At 31.5% G+C, this 22,646-nt stretch overlaps 3 protein-coding genes across 4 annotated transcripts; 2 read left to right on the plus strand and 1 right to left on the minus strand.

Moving 5' to 3' along the window:
- The first annotated feature begins 405 nt into the window (after positions 1-405).
- Positions 406-4,440, plus strand: LOC130451142 (probable RNA-binding protein CG14230). The gene is made up of 3 exons (XM_056789966.1): positions 406-742; positions 803-1,518; positions 3,082-4,440. The coding sequence occupies exons 1-3, from the start codon at positions 544-546 to the stop codon at positions 3,988-3,990; spliced, it is 1,824 nt and encodes a 607-aa protein (XP_056645944.1). The 5' UTR covers positions 406-543; the 3' UTR covers positions 3,991-4,440.
- Positions 4,389-10,888, minus strand: LOC130451143 (inactive selenide, water dikinase-like protein). Its single transcript, XM_056789967.1, has 3 exons — positions 10,414-10,888; positions 6,311-6,715; positions 4,389-6,249 (listed from the first exon to the last, which is right to left on the minus strand). Exons 1-3 carry the CDS (start codon positions 10,714-10,716, stop codon positions 5,737-5,739), a joined length of 1,221 nt encoding a protein of 406 aa, XP_056645945.1. The 5' UTR covers positions 10,717-10,888; the 3' UTR covers positions 4,389-5,736.
- Positions 10,889-11,368: 480 nt separating this feature from the next.
- Positions 11,369-21,378, plus strand: LOC130451152 (mitotic spindle assembly checkpoint protein MAD1). Of its 2 annotated transcripts, none has more exons than XM_056789979.1 (8): positions 11,369-11,535; positions 11,622-12,082; positions 15,748-15,964; positions 16,020-16,156; positions 16,210-16,392; positions 16,443-16,634; positions 18,337-18,664; positions 20,288-21,378. In XM_056789979.1, exons 2-8 carry the CDS (start codon positions 11,651-11,653, stop codon positions 20,968-20,970), a joined length of 2,172 nt encoding a protein of 723 aa, XP_056645957.1. In that variant the 5' UTR covers positions 11,369-11,535; positions 11,622-11,650; the 3' UTR covers positions 20,971-21,378. The 2 variants fall into 2 exon arrangements, with proteins under 2 accessions (XP_056645957.1, XP_056645956.1); XM_056789978.1 differs by having other exon boundaries at positions 11,369-11,478.
- Positions 21,379-22,646: the final 1,268 nt, after the last annotated feature.

The following is a 22,646-nucleotide window of genomic DNA, read 5'->3' on the forward strand; positions in this document are numbered from 1 at the left end:
CCCCTGAAGTGTCTGAAGGTTCCCGGGAAGAAGGACATTGCTTTGACCAATTGTTCAGGGTTTATTTTGCTTAATTCTAATATGCCTGAGGGGAAAAAGTACCTCTATTTTTGAAACATTCTTTTTCAGGTTCGCTTTCTTCTGTTAAGTCAGTTTCCGTGGATCGTTTCTACAATGAAAGTAAAAATTTTTAGTTACCCAAAGTACCTAATATTACAGAGTGAGGATAAATTTTCAATATCAAATAATATAAAGCAAAGTTTTCATAGAGTACAATATAGAACACCTTAATATGATTATTAATACACTTTAGAGTGAAAATTTTTTTATATTAACTTCTAATTCATGTGGATACAAAATTCACTGGTAACTAGCTGCTCTTATAAAATTAGACTTCGAAGTGGTGAGAGAAGAATTATTAACTATTGGTTATGATTTTCTAAAAATAACCTCCTGTAAATAGTATTCCATATATGTATTATTCTATGAAATAACCCAACTTTTTGTATCGTTGTCACAATTTGTACACATGATAGAAATAAAATGAAATTGGAATCAAATAGAATATTTATTAGTGACTTGCCAGAAACGGCGACAAAAGAGCAAATAGAATCAGCGTTTGGAAATTATGGCGAAATTATCTCTATTGAAATTAAGGAACGTAAAGAATTGGGGCAGAAAAATATTTCGTTATTTTTTGCTTATGTTACAATTAAAATAGATGCTAAAAGTTTAAACCAGTGTATGTTGTGAAGTATATATTATTATGGAATTATAAATTATTTTATTATTTATATTGCAGGTTTTAATGATTTTTCAAAAGGAAAATGGCTAGGTCAACGTGTAATCCTTCAGATTGCTAGAGAAAGCTTTTTAGATAGACTGAAACGTGAGAGAGAAAGTATTCCAAAAACTGAAAACATAATGGTCAAAAAATATGACGAACCAGAGAAAAAAATTAACGGATTGAAGGCAGCTACTGCTATTAAAACATTTTCATCAGATTTAGATAGTACGTCTGAAAACGAAAAAGATGAAGAGAAATATATTGTTTCAAATAATAATATTAAAAACAACTCTTCATCCTCTCATATTTCTGATGTAGTTATTAAAAACAACAAAGGTAAATCTCAACTTTCCAAATCACTGAAAATAGAATCTGTTGGAAAAGCGCCTATCATCAAAATAGAATTGCAAAAGAAAAAGACAGTCAACACAACGACAGCCAATCTTAAAAGATTAGAGTCCTTAAAACTTTTGAAACAGGGATACCAAAACCAAAAAAATCTTATTAAATCTGCATTATCAAATGTTGACTCTGCATCTAATAATAAGATAGTGTTTGATGATAATTCATTCAACCCAAATGTTAACAATATCAAACAAACATCTGTAGATGAAGACAAATCTGATGGTAGAAAGAACAAAAACACTTTGTTTGTTGAGAGTGATTCTGAAGAAGACTTTGAGGCGAACTTTACTGTTAAGAAACATTTTCAAGGGAAGGAAGGTCAAAAGGTATTGAACAACTCTTTATATTCAAACTTAAATAGTTTTTCTATTTATACCAGTTAAAAGGAAAGTTCTAATTTTACTTTAAATCAGCTGAATAGATTTTTTCGAGTTATGTTTATGTGATTCCTGCATTCTTTAGGTTTTGTTTTACTCACACAATTCCTAAGTTGTATATCACGCTCATTCAATGTCAACAAATCAATTGTACGATTGATTAAAAAATCCGTCTGTAGCTTTAATTTCACTGTCACTGCAAAAATTATTCATTATCCAGCAAAAATTGAAGTAATGTTGTCATTATGGATCAAAGACCACAATCAAAAAAGGTGCCCCTGTGTGGTCCAAGAGAAGACTCATTTTAAAGAACCTGATGGTAGTTGTAGTGGTGAATGTATAGATGGAGGATTTCAAGCATCAGAAGGATGGTTCAATAAATTTAAAGTAACATTAAAATCGTTGGAGACAGCATCTGCAGACACTGCCGCAGCAGAACGATATCCAGAATAATTTGCAAACCTTGTAGATGATGGAGGATACAAACTTGAGCAAGTATTTAATGCTAAACAAAACATTTATTTCTAAAAGCAAAAAGTCTGCTCCTAGATTTAAAGTAGCAAAGGATAGAGTTACTTTGTCATTAAGCCACTGATGCTTTAAACAAGGACAACCTGTCAGTGTTTTGGTGTGCTAATAAGAAAGCGTGGGTTACAAACACTATTTTTTGTGACCTATTCCGGCATTGTTTTGTTTCTGAAGTTGAAACTTATTTAAAAAAAAAACAGAATTAGGAATCATTTGAAGAACTGGTCACGCTGGAAGAAACTAGCCTGCTCTGACTGCGGAAAATTACGAAGAATCTGTGAAAGTTTAAACATTGACTGCAACTATAGGTGAAATCACGAATGGAATAGGACGTGGTAGGTTCGAACAAATCAAGTTAAATCGCAAGATGAAGAATTGACTGAAACCGACTTTGACTGAGGAAATGTTAAATCCACAGCACTTTGGAGAAGAGGCTTCAACAAGCACGGGAAAAGTGACATTTAATTTGAAAAGTTTTAGTGAAGGTTTAAGAATGGAAAATGAGCTTTGCGATTTCTTTATGAACATTGATCCGTCTATGGAACGGAAATCTTATTTTTAAGAGGCAAATTGCTAGTGCGATTGCTGCGTATTAGTCTGAATTGTAAGAGATTTAAAAATTTTCAAACAAGAAAAAATTACAAAATTCTTCAAACCATTGCCTAAGCCTTAATATAAATAATCAAAATGTTCAAAAACTGATTTTTTTATTTTTTCACTTAGGAACGTATCCCCTATAATCCCATATAAATTACCTTCCCGTATTCAGAACTTATCGATGCCTAAACGAGTTAAATTTGAATTGCTAAGTAGTTTTTTGCATTAAGACTATTTTATACTAAACACACTGTTTACACTACCACTACACAAACACTCATAATTACACTGCCTGGTGTTTTGAGCCTACTACAGGTTTAATTTAAAGGTTACGTTTTTAACCATAATCTTGTGGATACAACCATTCCAATATATTTTTTATTTTAGCTGTTAGAACTCCAATCAAAATATAAAAATGACAAAAGATTTACTCTAGACCAGAGGTTTTTGGATAACGAACAAGAAGAGGAAGATGCAGAACCCCATAACATAGACAATGAAGATATTTCCTTAGAAGCAGAAAAGAAGAAAGAATATGAGATTCTTGAAGAAGTTTTGGGAAAAAAAATAACCAGAAAAGCAGAAATTCAATCAACTAGTAATAAATCCATGCTACGCTTCGATCCTTCACAACCTGAGCATTCAAAATTTGTAATTCCTAAACCACTCCCTGAGAAGAAGGAGCAGAAAAGGAAAAGAAAAAATTCTGATACTGAAATAACAGAAGAAAAGAGAGCTGAGGAAAAAGCACCACCAGAAGTATCTAAAGAAGTATTTTACAAAGTTGTGGACAATTTGAAACAAAGTTTTGAAGAAAAGAAAGAATTTAGTTTACTCAGTATGTTTGGACATCATGACGAAACAGAACATGAAGGTATGGAGACTGAAACCCAAGTTCCAACAAATGTGAATAATAAATTTCAGCAAGAACAGAATCCGTTCAAGTACGATTCTTCGGATGAAGAAGACCAAACTGAGGATATCCCTTCGAAAACTACTGAAATTAATAGTGATACGAAGAAAATTAGCAATGAACAAAAAACTAGGAGTGCTCCTTCATGGACTGATCCTTTCTTTTTTAAATTAGACGATTACAGATTACAAGAAGGGTTTGATTTTGTTGAGAAGATGAAATTAGAAAATAACACAGAGTTTACAAAATTAAGAAGAGATTTAAAAGGAATTGTTAAAGCTAAAGTGAGAAATAACTTAAGGAAAAATAAGCCGTTCAAGAAAAAATTAGGTGGCAGTAGAAAGAAGAAAGTACTTAGGATAAAGAAAGCGATGAAACGATGAAAATTTATGATAATTTTGGATGATGGAGTCAGTAATTAACTGGATATTTGTGCCTTTAATTTTTTTGACATAATTACAAAGTTTTATACTCTATTTGCTTCATTGGCGTCCATAGTTTTATTAGGACATTCTATTGAAAAAATCTTTTTTTTGACGTTTGGCCAAGTCTGAACCTCATGAAGGGGTCTGTGGTATTTTATTGGATGTTGTATTCTAATAAAATTTTCAAATATTTCAGATTTGATTAATTTTACTCTAAAGAAGTTTTTACTTCAAAATTTACAAAAAACTATTTTTCTCAGACTTCTTTTGAATTCATTTTTCAACAGAACTTTACCAAGCAAATATTTTTTTATTTTAAATGTACAACTTTTAGTAAAAGAAGTTAATTACTAATTAAATCAATTTATTTATATTTTTGTTATGTAAATATAAATATTTTTATCAAAACTTAATTTATTTTCATCCTATTTCATTTGATTGTTTTTAATAGAGACAAGGACATCAAGGATTTGGTTAATTTCAGGAATGGCCCTGAAAAAGTTTCCTCACAGGGATGGGATTGTGATTTTTAAAAAGACAGACATTTTTATTTTGTCTCAATAATCCTGCAGCCCACGACATTAAAATTTTTTAGCATATCTTCGCACTGTACAATCATTTGTGAGAGACTAAATAACAGATTGGACATTTTAAATTAATAAAACGCACTGTACGATCATTTGTGGTGGTTTAATTAACAAATTGAACAGTTTTAACTAATAAAACGCACTGTATGATAATTTGTGAAGATATAATTAACATATTGGACATTTTGAATTAATAAAACGCACTGTATGATAATTTGTGAAGATATAATTAACATATTGGACATTTTGAATTAATAAAACGCACTGTATGATCATTTGTGGTGGTTTAATTAACAAATTGAACAGTTTTAACTAATAAAACGCACTGTATGATAATTTGTGAAGATATAATCAACAAATTGGACATTTTTAACTAAAACGTACTGTGTGATCACTTGAGAGGGTCTAATTCAAAGATTGGACATTTTGAATTAATAAAACGCATTGTATAATCATTTGTGTGGATTTAATCAATAGATTGGGCATTTCTAACAAATAAAACACCCTGTATGGGTACATATCAAAGTTTACTTTGGAGATTGAAAATTTTTCATCATGTATGAATGTTTCATTAAAAAATTGGACATTTTCAACAAATAAAACACCCCATGTGATCATGTATGACTATCTAATTTGAATATTAGACAATTTTAACAAATAAAATACCTCGTGTGATCACATATGGATATCATGTTCACAGAAATTGAATAATTTGCAGTTGCATCAGTTTGGATTATCCCATTATTGAAATAAAACTCGTCGAGTACTCATTAAGTAATTATATTGGAAAATTATTATACAAAATACCATCGAACATTCTTTCTATGTTTTACTAAAAAATAAGTTTAAATGTCGAATGGAACCGAAAAACTTTTTCACAAACTTTAAAATCCTTAAAATTAAATGAGAAATTGGCGCGCCTTATTCAAGGAGCGCGCGTTAAAAAATCAAATAAATCATATTTCCGACCCGAACAAGGGGCTGTGGTCCTATTAATGAAAATAAAATGCACGAAATATTTTAATAGATCTACTAAGCTGTTGGGGGAATCATTATACTGCTAAAAGTTGAAAAATACTTGATATTATTAGTGAATAATGTGTGTATTTTAACGTTATTATTCTTTAGCTGGTACTTCAATAACTCGAGGTTTATCGATAATGCGAGCCGTTCTGTTGCCTTTTTCGACAATTCCGATTATCCACGCTTGATAGCCTTCTTGTTTTTCGATGTCTTTGCAATATGCGGCAGCTTGTTCACGAGGCAAACAAATCAATAGTCCTCCCGACGTTTCGGCTGAATGTCCTTGCAACAATTGGAACATATTGCCACAAGCTTTAGCTACTGCTGCCATTTTTGCTATAACAGGTAAATTATGAATAACAAACGAAACTTCGTTCTTTTGATGAGATGCCAATGTTTGAGCATGTCCGAGTAAACCGAATCCTGTAATATCAGTAGCTCCGTGGGCGTTGTATTTATGCATCAATCTACTGGCAATACGATTTAGACGAGCCATTGAATCCATTGCACGGTGATAAGCTTTTCTTACATCCTCTTCACTTACAACCAACTTTATTCTATTCCAACGTTCAGGTTGATCAAGCCATTGATGGGCATTAACTGCCACCTGCAATAATTTCAACATTATAACATCCTGTTTTTAAATTCGACATTAATTTTATCTTTACCTGTGTTCCTAAAGGTTTCGTCAAGACCAGAACGTCTCCTACAACTGCATTATCAGGAACAATGTATTCATTCGGTTGACAAACTGTTGTAGCAACTCCACCAATCGTACACCAAGGATTGACTACTGTTTGACCACCAGTTACAGTTGTACCAGCTTCCAAAGCAGAATCTTTAAAACCTCTCATTATCAATGGAATTACAACATCTCTTTCTTTTTCTGTCATCTTTGTGCTGACTCCTAGTAACATCAACATATTATCACATTCTGTGACTCCCATAGCATAAAGATCACTCAAGACATTAGCACAAGCAATTTTTCCCATCATATACGGATCGTCAACTAATGGATAGAAAAAATCTGTCGTTTGTACAAGGCAGAGTCCACCATGACGCAGAGGAGTAACCTGAAATTCAAACCAAAGTTATCTCCTAGCTAATTCATCTTTTTATAAACCTTTTGGTTTCATAAATTATCCCAACCATTTTTCTTATCCACTGTATATTAAATTTTTAAATGTATGAGCACATTATAATAGGCCTACCAACCGAATGTCTTAAGTCAAGTTCTTGATTCTGGACGCAATTAGTAATTTGATCCTCTGCTATTCATTGTTATTACAAATTGATGATATTTAGTATAATGCTAGTTATCAAATTGCTTTACTTGATAGTAAACAACATGTCTAGGTCCGCATCTATTTATCGAAGAAATATAGTAAACCAAAACAATGATCAGTGCGTGATCAGCACGTGAATATCCCGAGCGAAACGCGTTGCTGCATCGTTGTTAGTCTTGCGCTCGCCGTATCGCTGCAGAAGCCGCTAGATCAGGTGTAGTACAGGGACGGCAGAGACTGATAATGAAGTTGTTGACAGCTATACTGCGGAGAGTTAATAAGCTTCATTCATGATTGTGAATATTTATAAAAATAAAATGCAAGAAAATGATGACAAGACTGTTGATGATGTTATTTCCAGAACGGCCAATATTTCGAGAGTATCTTCTTAAGTGTCTACGGAGTACAGAACTTATCATTCAGAGGCTGAACCAAAAAAATATCTATCAATAAAAAAAATTAACAATTCAATTGATGATTTCGATAGAAGCGCCATCAGAAGAATTTTGCAAATTTTTTTTAAAATGAGTTACCTGCAGATAAAGTTCTGAGAGTAGTTAACGAAAATAAAGGATTTTAAAAAATCAAAATTCTATAATTTCTTAAAAGAAATGGGATTTCAATACAAAACACGAATGAATAGTTTGTTATTAGAAAAATCAGAAATAATTGTATGGAAGCGAGAGTACCTTAGAAAAATTTACTAGCAGTATTAAACATACTAAGGATAAAGTTTGGATGGACTCTTCCATCCAAAAAACCCCCAAGACAAGCATTCTTGGTGTTAGAATTAAGATGCTATATACAATCATTGAAAAAAGTGAGAATTCGAATGGGTTCCATATTTTGTCCATTCACTTTGTTTCTATTCGAAACTTTACCCACTAAATCTTGAAACCCCTGTTTCAATACTCTGAAAATAATTTCCTCACTACGTCCCAATATCCAGATTATAACATTGTCTAAAGTTTGTATCAAGAAGTTTTTAAAAAATCTGGAACTATGATTTGTCTAAAAACTTTCAAAATTTCTATGAATTTAAGATCATGTAGGAATATTTTTGAAGAAAAGTTTTTTACACTTGGTAATACTGTTACTTGTTCGGAACGGCGAATTGACTTCAAGTGCAAGTAATCATTGGAAGAAGATTTAATTGTAAATTTTTGAAGATTTAATTTCATTAAAGCATTCCCTCACATTGAAGAATAAAAAAGGTAATTATAATATTTTAGTTTAGATGACGTGCTTAAGTTTCTAGAGGTGGAAAGCGTAGCGAAATGCTAGTTGCTAACGAAAGGTTATGTTACAGGATTGTTTTAGGTTATGATTTGTTTTGCCATTCTTTCATTTTGAATAAAAGTGAAACTTTTACAGGAAATTCAACCCCCAAAACTGATCAGAGGAGGATTTTATTTGGTAAAAGTAAATAAATCACCTAAATTAGTGAGTATTTCAGGTTAGAATCTATAAGACATTTAATGTAAAACTGATTCTTGAGAGCTATCGTATACTATAGGTTATAATTTTCTGAACTTTACTCAAAACAATGCTCAACAATCTCACCGATTTTAATAATTTTTAATTGAACCTTGATTAGTACTAAGGTAAGATATAGACATTCTTCCAATTATGTTCAAACTGCAATATTAGTTTTACTTGATAATTTGTAAGTTAGTATAGCCTAGTCGAATTTTAAATATATTTAAAAACTAAATAATACGATTTCATAAAAAATAAATATAATCATCATTTCCTCTGATTCAAATCGCCAAAACTCATTTATTTTAGATGCCACGATATTTTTTTACTTATACTTTACTCAAGATAATACAAATTTCAGAGCAAATAAAGAGATGATTTAACTTCAATATTTTTCATAAATTTATTGATGGGTAATTTCGAGATTTCATGAGAATTGCCATATTATTGTAATAAGAATTGTTTATAATTATTTATATTATTAATCTGTTGTATGAAACTGTAAATTATTGTTTTGTCTTCTTATTACATGCTCGGCTGTAGCGTTTTCAACTCAACGAATATGTTTTGATTTACTATTTTTCTTCAATAGACTTTAAATTAAATAATACTGAGAAAATAATGACCCTGAATAGGGTATTATACATAAGTATTGTATCTATAATGTTCTCACAACTTTTTTAGCTCTATGAGTAATTTTCATTAAAAAATGCTCTATAACGTTTAATTTATTTTTTTCAAATTTATATAAAACATTAAAGCAATAAATGCATCTATGTATTTAATTTTACTGAAATTATCGTCGCTTGTAGTACAGCTTTACAATTCTTAAGAGAGAGACAGAGAGAGAGAGAAATGCTTTATTGTCAAAAAATTGTTAACAATTTGTAGACAAAAGCTTGTAAAAGCTAAAAAACAAATATAAAAATAACTAAATAATGATACAAATACAATAAAATTTCAATATACAGAAAAAAACCACAATGAATAACAAAATTATAGGTAATAATTAGTATATAAGTCCATATCAAAATTTAACCAGTATGCAGTCCGGAATTAAATATTATTAATATTAGAATATCAAATTATTGCAAATATCGATTTGATTTCAATTGGCAATTAATAATTGGTTCCTTATCTACTTTTCTAAGCATATTATGGTTTTACAAAGTGAGAAAAACATCTGTGATAAAATTTTCACTATTTTATGACTAGCATTATACTTCTAATTCCCTTGATGTGTCCATGTTTCATATCACTTTCCATATAATGTACCCCGATATTTAAACCCCTTTCTACTGGTCTACTAGATTCAATATGCTTTTACTGTTTCATATTTTGATGCTCAAATAATTAGAGTTCCTAGATTGCTGTATAATACACTCATTTTCCGATATTATTAGAATTCTATAGTTTTCCAATTTTATAATGTATCTTGTCCATCATAACCCCTATGCATCAACTGTCACACCAAAATAGCATTATGATTTGAAATTTATTAAAACCAACATAATATTTTCAAAGCTTCCTGCTTGATTTTGTTTTATATATATTAGTTAATTTTTATAACATATTTTGTAATATCACTATTTTTGTATTTTTACTGAATACAATTATAATAACTAATCATAATATATAACTAAAAATAAGGCAAAGATTATGAAAATGCATAATTACACACTTAAAAGTGGAAATACATTCTGAATTTTTGTTTTCAATTTGATTTTAATAAAATAAAAAATAAAAATAGTAATTATCTTCAAGGTTCTTTATTTTATGGTATATAAAAATGCATTTAAAACTATCGCATATAATATAAATTCTCAGGAACCAATGAAAACAATTATGCGTTTCTTATCAATAGAAAGATATCACGCGTTATCAATGACTATTAGTAATAAAAATTGCTATTTGAAATACGTTATTAAAACATGAAAAGCATTGGTTTAAAAGCAACAATTTGGTAATGTAAATATTACATTAATGTAATGACAATGAATTCTTACCGAACAATCAAGGCCGATTCCAATCCGAGGAATTGCCATATGCATAAAATGAGCATGTTCATGTTCCGCCGAATTGTAATCCTGTTGGAGTCCTTCTACAAGTTTATTGAGAACTTCTTGGGGCACCTTACATCCTCGACCCTTTAAATCAGCAAAACGCGTCAATCTGAAACTTGCCTCCAAGTCGTGGGCCAAAGGGTCAAACGGCCGGCGTAATGCTAGAGCATTTGGGTTTCCTCCTAACTCCAGTTGTACGGCCCCAAGACCATCTTGTTGAACTTGTGCTACTTGATAATCACCCATACCGGCTTTTCGATTTTAAACGAAAATACACCCGTACTACCGTGTTAAAAACACTGGCTCAACGAGAGCGTTTCTCAAACAATCCCTAGACGCTTGCAAAATGGCGATCTTTAAAGCTGCAGTACTAAATTTACTGCGCATGACCGTACACGGCCTATTTTATTATTGGTCTAAATTCATTGTAATATTATGCAGGAGGTTGTCAAAATTTTTAGAATACAATCCGAAAATCAGTCTTATTTATAAAAATACAATAAACCAGCTCATAAAACTGATTTCATGATATCTACAAAGCTATACTACACTCCTAAAATTAATCTTATCATCAAATGTTGTGAAAAATAATATTTAATAAATTATTGATTTTTCAAGATTTTGAATTGGTATTCAAAAGGAGGGAAATGTTACGACTAAATGAATAGTAGTTACAGCGTTGCCAACGAAAATTTAAATTACTTTCCTCCTCAAACATTATGCTGAATAGGCTATATTCATTATATTTAATGTCCTGAAAATTGCTAAATTATTCGTTTGAATTCCCATATAATACGCGTTTGTAATTAAAAGTAGGATTTGAATTGATAATTCCAAAAGCTTAGTGAAACTGACAATATGACAACGGTGTATCTAGTTATTTTTGGTTTACAGCGTTGATCATTGGTACTTCTGATAAAGTATATTACTTTATTTAATGTTTGCAGTCGATATGTGAAGATTTTTGTCAATTGCGGTATATCACATTTGGTGAAATATTATAAAGTGGTATACATTCAATAAAATTTATATTATTATTATTTATAAAGCTTGGATTTTAAAGTTGTATGTAATTTATACATCGAATTTCTATGATCTACACATCTTAATTTCTTCCAAGCGTTTGTGTATAATCTATATTATTGTTTTAGGTTAACTTTGGAATACCAAAACTGTTATCATGACCGACCACATAGATGATACAATTTTGAATATGGTTAAAGACTTCAAATCCACAGGACCTGGTCCTGATATTTTCTTTTCACACAAACGTTCGTCAAGTTCCAATTCGAACGAAAGCAGTTATGAGGATCGAACACCAGCTAAAAAGCCGAAACTGGACGTTAATTTAGATATGTCTTATGTTGGTTCGCCCAGAGAAGTGAGGAGAATGAGGGCCGATTTATTAGAAGCCAGAAATATCATCAAAGGCTTAGAAAGTAGAATAAGCCATATGCATTCTGTAAGAAAACAAATGCAGTTGATGTTTGAAGAAGAAAATAAGACACTCAAACGCCAAAATGAGTATGATAAAAAGTCCATAGAGGAATTGGAAAGTCAACTTCAAACCATTAGAAAAAGAGAAATTGAATTGAAGCATGAATTAGCAAAGGTAAGTGTCAGTAGTTGTCAATATATATTTTAAAGAACTTCTTATGTATTAGTATATATTTCAATATAGTATTTCAATGTTGTGTACAATTATTTTATGGCACAGTCAACATTGAACTAAATAAGTGAAGAAATTATACTTTATAATAAAGGGTAGACTGTAAGATGAGTGTTAAGATATTGTCAGTCCTGTGCCAAAACCATGAATGTGCAAAATTGACCGTTTTGACCAAAGTTCTAAGACCTAAGTCTTAAAATGACCCAAATTAGCCATGCCAAACTCACGAATATGTTTACCTGCCATAATTGGCCAGAACGTCAATTGATTATTCGCGAAAAATCAGTTCTATGCTATCTGTCACCATGGACTCTACACGAATCTGATAATTTCGTGTTTTTGGCGTTGCAAATAATTATTTAAAATATCTGAATGAACCATTTTCACGTGTTTGGGTTTGGGAACAATTGTTTAGATTCATGCGAATTTGTCAGATTCGTGATTATCTATTTATATATATATGCTTAGCAATAATGATGAGCAGTTGATTAGGAAGCATATCCTCTCATTACCCGCCGTTCAACCGCATTACTGTAGAAGCTCCGCACAAAAAAAGTACCTTGATCCCTCTTTAAATATTTCCATTATGTATACAATGTACAAAGAAATGTGCCAGGAGAAAAAAATTATAAACTCAGTTTCTTTAGAAAAATATAGACAGATTTTTAGGAAATATAATTTAGGGTTCTTCAGGCCAAAAAGAACCAGTGTAAAATGTATTTAGAGCAAAAATGCCAGAAACTGAAAGACTAAAAGAAGAAGAAAAATTTCAAGAACATTTAAAAAGAAAAGAATTATTGCAAGTCCAGAGATGATGACAAAAAAATTGCAAAGGAAAATACAGAGGTTTTATCTTTTATTTTCGATCTGCAAGCAGTTCTTACAACACCGCAAGGCCCAGCAGGTCAAATCTTTTATTTAAGAAAATTAGCCATCTACAATTTCAGTTTACAACTTAGGCAACTAAGATGTTCTTTGTTATGTTTGGGAAGAAACTCAAGGAAAAAGAGGATCAGTTGAAATCTCTTCATGCATTCACGATTACATTCTATCATATCAAAATATTAAAGAGGTTCAAATGATGTCCAATGAGTGTGGTGGCCAATAAAAAAACTCTATTTTTGCTTCCATGTGCCTTCAAATTCTCTCAAGTCATACTACTCTAAATCTAATAGATCATAGATTTTTTGAAACTGGTCACACAGAAATGGAGTGTGACTCAATACATTCGAAAATAGAAAGAAAAGCAAAATACGTTCCAGTCTATTCTGCAGAAGGTTGGACTCAAATTATTCGAAGTGCAAGAACAAGGCCATGACCTTTTGTAGTCAAAAACATAACACACCAAGACTTTTTTAATTTTAAGGCATTTGGAACACAGTCTTTCAACAATTAGAATCAAATTCCATGGCGCAAAGTTTGCTGGCTTCGCTATGTAAAGGATGAGCCAACAAAAATTTTCTTTAAAACAAGTTATACAGATGAAGATTTTAAAGAGATAAATTGTTTCAAAAAAGGACGGCCAAGAAAAGTTGCATTAAACAAGCCTTGTAACGATGAGTTGCCTATTTCCAATGCAAAGTTTCAAGATTTGAAAAAAATGTGTAATGATCTTACAATACCTAAAATTTACCACAACTACTACAGATCTTTGAAATGTAGCGTAAAAATCTGGGACTGTTTACCAGAGCCGAATGCGTCGGAAAATGACTGTGTGATTAGTTTTTTTACAACTGAATGTATTCTTGTAACTTTTAATTAGCAGAGTATTACTTTTATTTCCTTGTTTCTTTTATTTCAAACGAGTTTTTTTTCTTATTTCTTTTATTAACAAGTTTGCAAAAACTTAATGGCTTTCATTTTTCTGTTCAACGAAACTATAAATTTGTTTCAAATCTTTCAACGGCAAAAAAACGAATGTGTGTTTTTCTAAAAAAACTGAATTTATCCAAAATTTTGTTAGACAACTTAAATTGGTCAATACGACTTCTACTTATTGCAGAAAATATTGTCACACAAAATCCCTATTTTTCCCAATCGATACAAACAAATGCAATTATCTCAAAACTGTAATTTTGCACATTCATGTTTTTGGCATGGGACAGACGATATTTTACATCCAAAATTTTTTGAAATTTAAAAAAATTCATGTGTAAATAAAAATATCAACAAGAAAATGTTGAGGCAAATGGATAAAAGTATTTGTGAAAAAAGTTGATAAAGCAAATTTTAGTTGAATATGGGGGTGACAAATGTATTATTTGTAATTCAATATTCTTGAAACATCGTGTATACATATTAAACAGTTCAGTTTAAAACATAAGACAAAAAATATCTTATGATTTACACGTGGGCTTGTAGATATTCACCGATAATAAACTTGAAAGAATTACCAGTATTATTTTTATTAGGAAGTTTTAAAAACAAAGCTATCAGGTGTGTAAATCAGAAAATTGATAATATGGTCACGATTTGCTAAAGGAATATACAAAATTTAGACATTATCATAGATTTCTTTAGAATCTTATTTCTTGGACCCTTTTATATCTTTTTGTTGCCAAATTGTTTTGATTTTGGGTCTCTTCTGAATGTTTTAAAATCTAATTTTCAACCTAGTCGATTTATCAACAAAAACACTATAAATATACAAAGAAAAGAGAAAAAATCAATTCAAATCTCCATCTTCTTGTTAACATGTTAGACCCAATACATTTTCCTGGCAAGAAAAACTGTTGAATCTCTTTGGTTCCTGCTGGGCAAAAACATTTTTTCCTAATTGTTTAGTAATAAAATTTACAGTAAATTGAGTTTTGCATGTCTGCTAATTTTAATTTCCCATAGTAGTATTGCCAAGGGCCCTTCAGCACCTCATACCCCTTCAGATAATCTCGTAGTGCCCCACTTGAGGACCAGATCCCGATGTCCTTTGAGAATCCGATCAGGTGCTTTGGCTTAAACCTTTTGATGTCATTAGGCTGTGAGCCTTGCTCAAGTGTTTAAACCATTCTCTGTTATTCAAACCATGCACTAGCGGCATTCCAGAATGTCCATAATGCCCATGGTGTGGAGATGGCGTCTTAGATGACCTTTTCCTATTAAAAGTCCGGTCATTAGTCGTTTTTCGAGCCTATTTAGTTGGAGCATTTGTTTGGTGTGAGATGCAGAAGGTACATCTATATGTACATTTGCTTGTCTCATGCCAGGTGTCTCTATCCATATCTGCCGAGCCCGCATTACGAGTAGACCGTTGTGACACGATGGAAATGCTTTTAGCTACACCTAGGATGGGTTCTGAACCCCACTGATCTCAGTCTGGCACTCAAACGAGCTGGATCTTGCAACTGTTACGTATCAGATTTTGTAGGACTTTCTTGCACTCCAGCACTAGCTTAGAGCACACCTTTTCGACCATTATGATTTGTATGGTAGCTCTGCTATCTGAGCAGATCGAGGTTATTGTGTTCCTGTGACATGGCGTCTATTAATGGAATTAAAATTATCGCTAGTTGCATTGACTGTAGAAATACTAAAATTTTATTTTAAATTGATTAGGCAATTTTATTTATATTCCATTGTGGTGATACCAATTCAAACTCTTCTCGCTGTAGGTAAATAATAAGTATGAATTATTAAAAATCAATACAAATCACAGTACAGACATGCTCGAAAAAAGTTTAATTGAAATGAAAGAAGCAAACAAAAGCATGGAATGTGTAGAGAAGGGAGTTATTCCTGGTTTGGAAAGAAGGATTCAAGAGTTGGAAACTATGTTGGAAGCAGCAGAAGAGGATGCTGAAGCCCAGAAAAAATTAGTAGAAGAATTGGGTATTTTTTTTTCATTAAATAGTCAATATTTTTTATAAAAGTAGAAAATTTTTAGGTAAAAGAATAAGTGAGGATAATGCTATACAAAGAGATCTGGATCTAAAAGAACAAGAATTGTTAAAAGCAAGGTTGTATATAAAAGAATTGGAATATGCAAAAGAGAGTTATCGAGAATTTCAAGAACAGGGAAAGGTATATACAAATAAAATTATCATTTTTAAATTAATTTTTTTTATATTTTTTAGACCCAATCTCAAAAATTACAAAGATACGCAGAACTCGAGAAGGAAAATGCGCAACTGAGAGAAGATACAAATAAATTAAAAGAACAAGTTAAAAATAAGTTGATACTCGAAGAGGAGGTTTTCGATTTGAAAAACAGACTGGCTAAATGCAAGGGTTATGAAAAGAAGTACGCAGATTTACAGGTGAATTAACAATATAAATATTCAGCTTATTTTTCATAATTTTTTTTCAGCTTCAAGAAACAAAGAAATCTATGGAATTGAACGAATGGAGAGCAGTTGCGAGAGGTATATGTGAGTCAACGCAACCGGATTCGACATTACCCCATCTCCTTAGAAAAATTGTCGAAAGATTACAACAACAGGAACTAACTTTGACCGCCGAAAAAGTTGAATTAGAATCCCAGGTGAAAGCTATCACTTATGTGAGTACAAATATTCATTTACTTACCTTAAATAATAAACATTATATTATAAATAATATTATTATCAATTTCTTTATGGAATTGATTCTATTATATTATAGACCAAGATCCTTCTGCCTATTCCTGGTACTACAATAAAATAAAACAATATTTTTGATTTAAACTAGTTTAATTATTTTTTATATTAATTTCTATTAAACTTTAATCCATGACCACCAATCATTAGTCAATAAACATCTTCTCCATGCTTGAAACGCATCTTTCTGGTATATAGATTGTTCGAAGCTAGCTTAAGGAGCTGGAGTTTTTATGGACCAAAATGCAAGGCCCTTAATACAATTAGAAACATCACACCATTTTTCATGGAGACTGGGTAGCAATAAACGTGTGGGCTCAGGAAGATGCATATTTACGTTCTCTCCTATAGTCAAGCGGCCTTGAAAGCCCTGAACGCTATTAAGTGCATGGGAGTGAACAAACACTATAAAAGTAACCCTAATGTGACTTTCAAGTCACCAGGGTATACAGGGCAACGTGGAAGCAGACAGTCATACCAAAAAGGAATAATTACTTCATTATTAATTATTATTGTTTGACAATAGTAGGCGGTTAAAAAAAAAACGATGAAGCTATTGTTTTATAAATTTAAAAAGTTTTTCAGAATACTGCTCACACTTTTTAGTCTACTAAAAGTAGTGCACAATTTGATTGTTTGTAGCTGAGTGTCCAGCATCAAATTTGTTCTTGAAAATATTTGTATTTGCAGCAGTTACTCTTCTAACGCATTCCACATATATACTATACGATTTGTCAAAAAGTTCTTCCAGAATAGAGTCCTATTGTGACCTTATGAGATAGAGTCTCACTGGAGAAATACTCCAGGCCTATAGTAATCCAAAAGAATCATAATCATGTCATCTAAGAAGTCTGAAGAGCTTCTAGAGATGTCAATGAATCTGGTGGTTGGTCTTCTGATAGGTCACTGACACATCAGACATCACACAACCTTCTAGTGGAGAAGAATAAAATCCTCGAAATATCAAATGTAGAAGGGTTTTATTGGGCTATTCATGTTTTTAAATTTTCTAAACAAAAATATTTAGGGTGGTATGTTTTCAAATTGACACCCTTTACAGAAGACAAAGTTATTTATTGATTAAATATCAAATCTTATTTGAAAAATTTTTAATATTTTTATAAATTGGAACTTATTTGGATGGATGTTATTTTCTTAGTCATTCATTTGAAGGTTCTTTTCCAGGAGGCTTCTGCTTTGGATTATCATCTTATTTCCAAAGTTTTAATTTTTGCAATCATAGAAAAGTTGTAGAACAAATCAACTCTTCTGTTTCCTATGTTCGTTTATTGTGATTGTAACTTTTTTTTTTCATAGATAATATGGTAGTTCAATTAGCTCTTTTCTCCATTTTAATTCCCAGGTACTTAACATATTGGGTGAATTTTCCTAGATTCCCCGGATTATTTTTAATCCCCATTTATGTTCAATATATCTATATGGTTATGTCATCTCCAGATTTTAATAAGTTGAATGGAGAATTTTTCCATTAATACTGCCTATTGTAGATAGTAAAACAACCAAACCAGTATCATAATTTTCTCAATGTTGCAACATGTAATATTGATAATTTGGTTCAATCGTAATAAAATAGATGTTCTAGCACTATCAGTTATTTATTTTCAGGAAGCGAGAGTGGCAGGATCTGAAATAGAAAAGAACTCACAACTATTGGTTGATTTGAAACAAACAGCAGCTCAAAGACAAAAACTCATCCACCGTTTGGAGAAGAGACTAATGTTAGTGACCAGAGAAAGAGATAGCTATAGATTACAGTTGGATTCCTACGAAAAAGATCTGACTATGAACCCTCTATCAGTTGGTACCAGCAATGCAATAAACCAGATACAGTCACAAAAGAAACGCATTGAAACTCTTGAGAAGAATGTGATGGAGTATAGGGATTTGGTTACTAAATTGGAGATAGATTTGGAATCAGCTCAACCTCATGGAGGTAAGTTGTAATATTACATCTTTTTCTATGAAAACAGCAAGAGGCTTATAGGCATATGTATAAAAGTAATAATGGAACCATATTTTAAACTCATTATGGAAGTAATTCTGTATCTCAGGCTACTCTATATAAAAATGGAAAGTGTCTCAGAAAGGATGAGAAACAGATTGATTAGAGAGGAAATTTACTAGTTAAATATGGAATGAGGGATAAATTAGTGGTATTTAAACACCATAACCAGACAAAAATGTCATTAAATTGTTTAACAAAAAAAGCACTTAAACCCCAAATATATCCCAAATGGAAATTCAAGCTATTAATAGCTGACTTCTGTAATGATTAGATAAGAATAATAGTTACCGTTTTAAGGGTAATTAAGCAGAAGAAAATTATATAACTAGTAAAAACTGGAGGCTAAACACTTTTCTGGAGACCAAATATTTTTTGGGAATCAAAACAGATACAATTTTGGAAGAAATAGGAAACAAAGATAATTATTGTACCATGGGAGATAATAGGACTAAAAAAAGTGAATTCGAAGAGGAAGAAAGAATGCGTTATTCAAAGTGAGTTTTCATTTTAACATAGGAGGAAATTATCACATCTCAAGAAAATGGTGGAAAGCAATGAATATAAGCTAGAATTGGTTTAACCACTTACTGAAGGCAAAGTACTGCAGAATTTAGGAGCAAAACAGCCAAGAAAATATAAGTAAACTTAATTAAACTGAAATCAGTAGATATCCAAAGAGTATGGCAGGATAAGCTGCCCATTGGAAAAGTTTTTACCATAAAATCACCTTTTCTTGATGAAAACATTCCGCTAAGTTATGAGACCCTTGAGTGTATTAGTTTAAAAAAAAATGATAGTTACAGTTTTGTGGGTACTTGGAGTAGAAGAAAATGATATAACTAGTAAAAACTGGAGCTGAAACACCTTTCCGGAGAACAAATACTTTTTGTGAAATCAAAACAGTTACAATATTGGAAGAAATGGGGAAAAAAGAATTATTGTGCTATGGGACATAGTAGAACTAAGAAAGGTGAACTCAAAGAGATAGGAACAAGGCGTTAGTCGAAGGAAGTCTGAATTTTAACAGAGGTTCTAGCAGGACATTATCGCATTTCAAGAAACAGGTGAAATGCGACGAAATTTATTAAATAGTGAGAATAAACAAACTACTAGTATCAAAAACATCGTTATTGCAGTTTTTCTATGATTTTCCTGTGACCTGGTGAATTGTTTCACCAGCCAAATGGCCGACAATAATAATAAATAAAGAAATTGATAAAAAAACGAAAAGAATTTCAAATTATATTTTCAAACTGGAAAGAACCATTTTTTTAGGCGGAACTTTCTTTCCTTCTTCTTAAAGCAACATTTGGTCATCCATTTTTTTGTTTTTTTCTGCCTGAAGCAGCACAATCACAAACTTATCACCACAACCCGAGCCCCGCAGAGGAGCCACTCCTATATCAGAGCAAATTGCAACAGACCTTCCTATATAAAAATTTCTTTTTTTTTTCAAACATCCCTAAAAAAAGGATATACTGTAGAAACGTCTCCACATATAATTTGTATCTGGAAGGTAACTTTTTGTAACATAAATTTTCTTGATTTCAGATCGTGTAGAACAATTATCGAAATTGAAAGATGAAGTACAACATTTGAGATTAGAAAACGACAAATTACGCATGAGGAGAGATGAACTGGAGATCCAATTGGAATCCACATCGAGACACGAAAATGCAACACAAAAAAATAAAGTCATCCATCAAGTCAACAACCCTCTCGCCGAATCCCTTTCTCAGAGAGAAAAGTACATTGAAAAATTACAAAGTGAAATAGAAAAACTGAAAAGAAAAATTAAAAATATGGAGGCAGGAATTGAACAGAGTAAACTCGGAGATATAACTTTAAGTGGAAAAGAAATAACCGAATTAAAAGAACAGGTGAAATCTCTGGAGAATAAGAGTCAGCTGTTGAAGGATTATTTCAAATCTCAGATGCAAGAGTTCAGAAATGTTATTTATATGCTTCTCGGTTACAAAATCGACAGGACTCAAAATTCCTTGTACAAATTGAGGAGTATGTATGCGGAACGTCCAGACGATTTATTGTGCTTCCAAGTAGATAAAAACGGTGATTTGAATCTGCTTGAAAACGAGTTCAGTGCAAATTTAGAGAGTATGATCAATCTCCATTTGCGCCATCAGAAATCCATTCCAGTATTTCTTAGTGCAATCACTATGGATCTATTCAATAACAAAACTATGACTACCAAAACTATAGAGCAAGACGACTAAAGTTATAAGTATCGTTAAATGTTTATACTAGAAGGTTCCCCTTTATTTCATAAATGTATCTGAGTTTTGAGTTTTTTATAAAAATTTTTGTTCTATATCATTTTAAGGTTTATTTCCAAACATAATTAACTGGATTTCCAAGGAGAAGCCTACACTCTTTATTGTAAATATTTTCTATGGCTTTGTCCTCAGGAATTATGTATTTCCATGGTTTTTGGCTGCCAAAACGAGCACGCATTCTCTAATGGTACACTAGATAGTAAAAAAACAAACTTTGTGTTTTAGACAGGGTTGTGATCCACCAAATAAATTTCATTTACCGGATTTATGGTGAATAAATAAAAAAAAGTACACTTCTAGCAAAAGACCAAACAAATCTTACAAAAAGGAAAAAAATATAAAAAGAAATGTTTTAGAAGAAATTGGGAAAAGCTCTTTGGAAGATTTAATCCTAAATGGACATCGAACCAATAGCCTTACAGCTAGATATAAGCAAGTATGCTCCTAAAAAAGAAAAAATGGAATGTAACGAAAGGATTGAACTGAATTTGTTGTAAACGTTCTGGTTAAAAAAATATCCAAGGCACCGAAGTTTATTTTTTGTCATCACAGCTAGGAACGGAAGCGTTGGTGATATTCATACTGAACACACTGTTTATTACCATGAAACCAACACTCACAATTAAACTATGTGGTATTTCGAGTCGTATATGAATATGTTGAAGTTTTAAAAGTGTAATTGTTAGTGTTGGTGTGGTGGCAGTAAAAATCTTCAGTTTTTCACTTTTTAGTTTCTAATTTTTTTCAAATATTGAGATTTCTCCTAAATTCATGTATCTAAATTTATTTATATCAAATATAAATGCATTTTTAGTTAAAAAAATGATTTTATTTACAATTTTATTCAAATATTTGAATCGAATACCAACCGACTCGAAAGTAGCAGACAGTGTAATTGTGAGTATAACCTCACTTCCCCAGCTGATGATTCTTCCTCAGGAAGTGGTAAATTAATAAAAACTAAACAAACTATTCCCGAATAAGATTCTCCAAAATAATATTTATTGCTGTGAAAAATGAAAAAAATTTCAGCAATAAATAAATTTATGAAAACATCAACTGCGTATCCAAAATAGCACAATGAGCAAAAAGTAATAAATTAGAAACAACTCAAATTTCTTTATATTAAATATCAGACTGGGACTCATCTATAGTTGCAGTCCTCAACTGAGTGGTTATACTCCAACTTGACAGCTGTATAAAAGCAAATATGTAGGATAATATCACCACCAATTTCACTAAATTTACTCTTGTAGAAAGTAGTTAGATAGAGGACGTTTAAACAACGAAACTGGAGTTTTAATGAATTCATAAGATGAAGTGGCAGGTCGATAACGAAAACTCTAGATCAGATCGAGTAACACTGTCTATGTTTTCGACAATTCTAGAAGACTAGATTTCGGTTTATTCATTGTTGATGTTCAAACTTTTCGGCCCATTTTCCAATCAGTTGAACACATGGCGCATCCTTTAAGTGAACAACATTGCGAGTACGCGTTACATTCACCCAATTACCATTTTTGTAAAACTTACGCACGGTCCGCTCTATAGCGATAAATTCCTTAGAGCCAGGCTACCGATTGGCATACCTACGCCCGCGCTCCTCCGAAAAACTG

This window comes from Diorhabda sublineata, chromosome X (assembly GCF_026230105.1).
Source record: "Diorhabda sublineata isolate icDioSubl1.1 chromosome X, icDioSubl1.1, whole genome shotgun sequence".
Classification (NCBI taxonomy): domain Eukaryota; kingdom Metazoa; phylum Arthropoda; class Insecta; order Coleoptera; family Chrysomelidae; genus Diorhabda; species Diorhabda sublineata.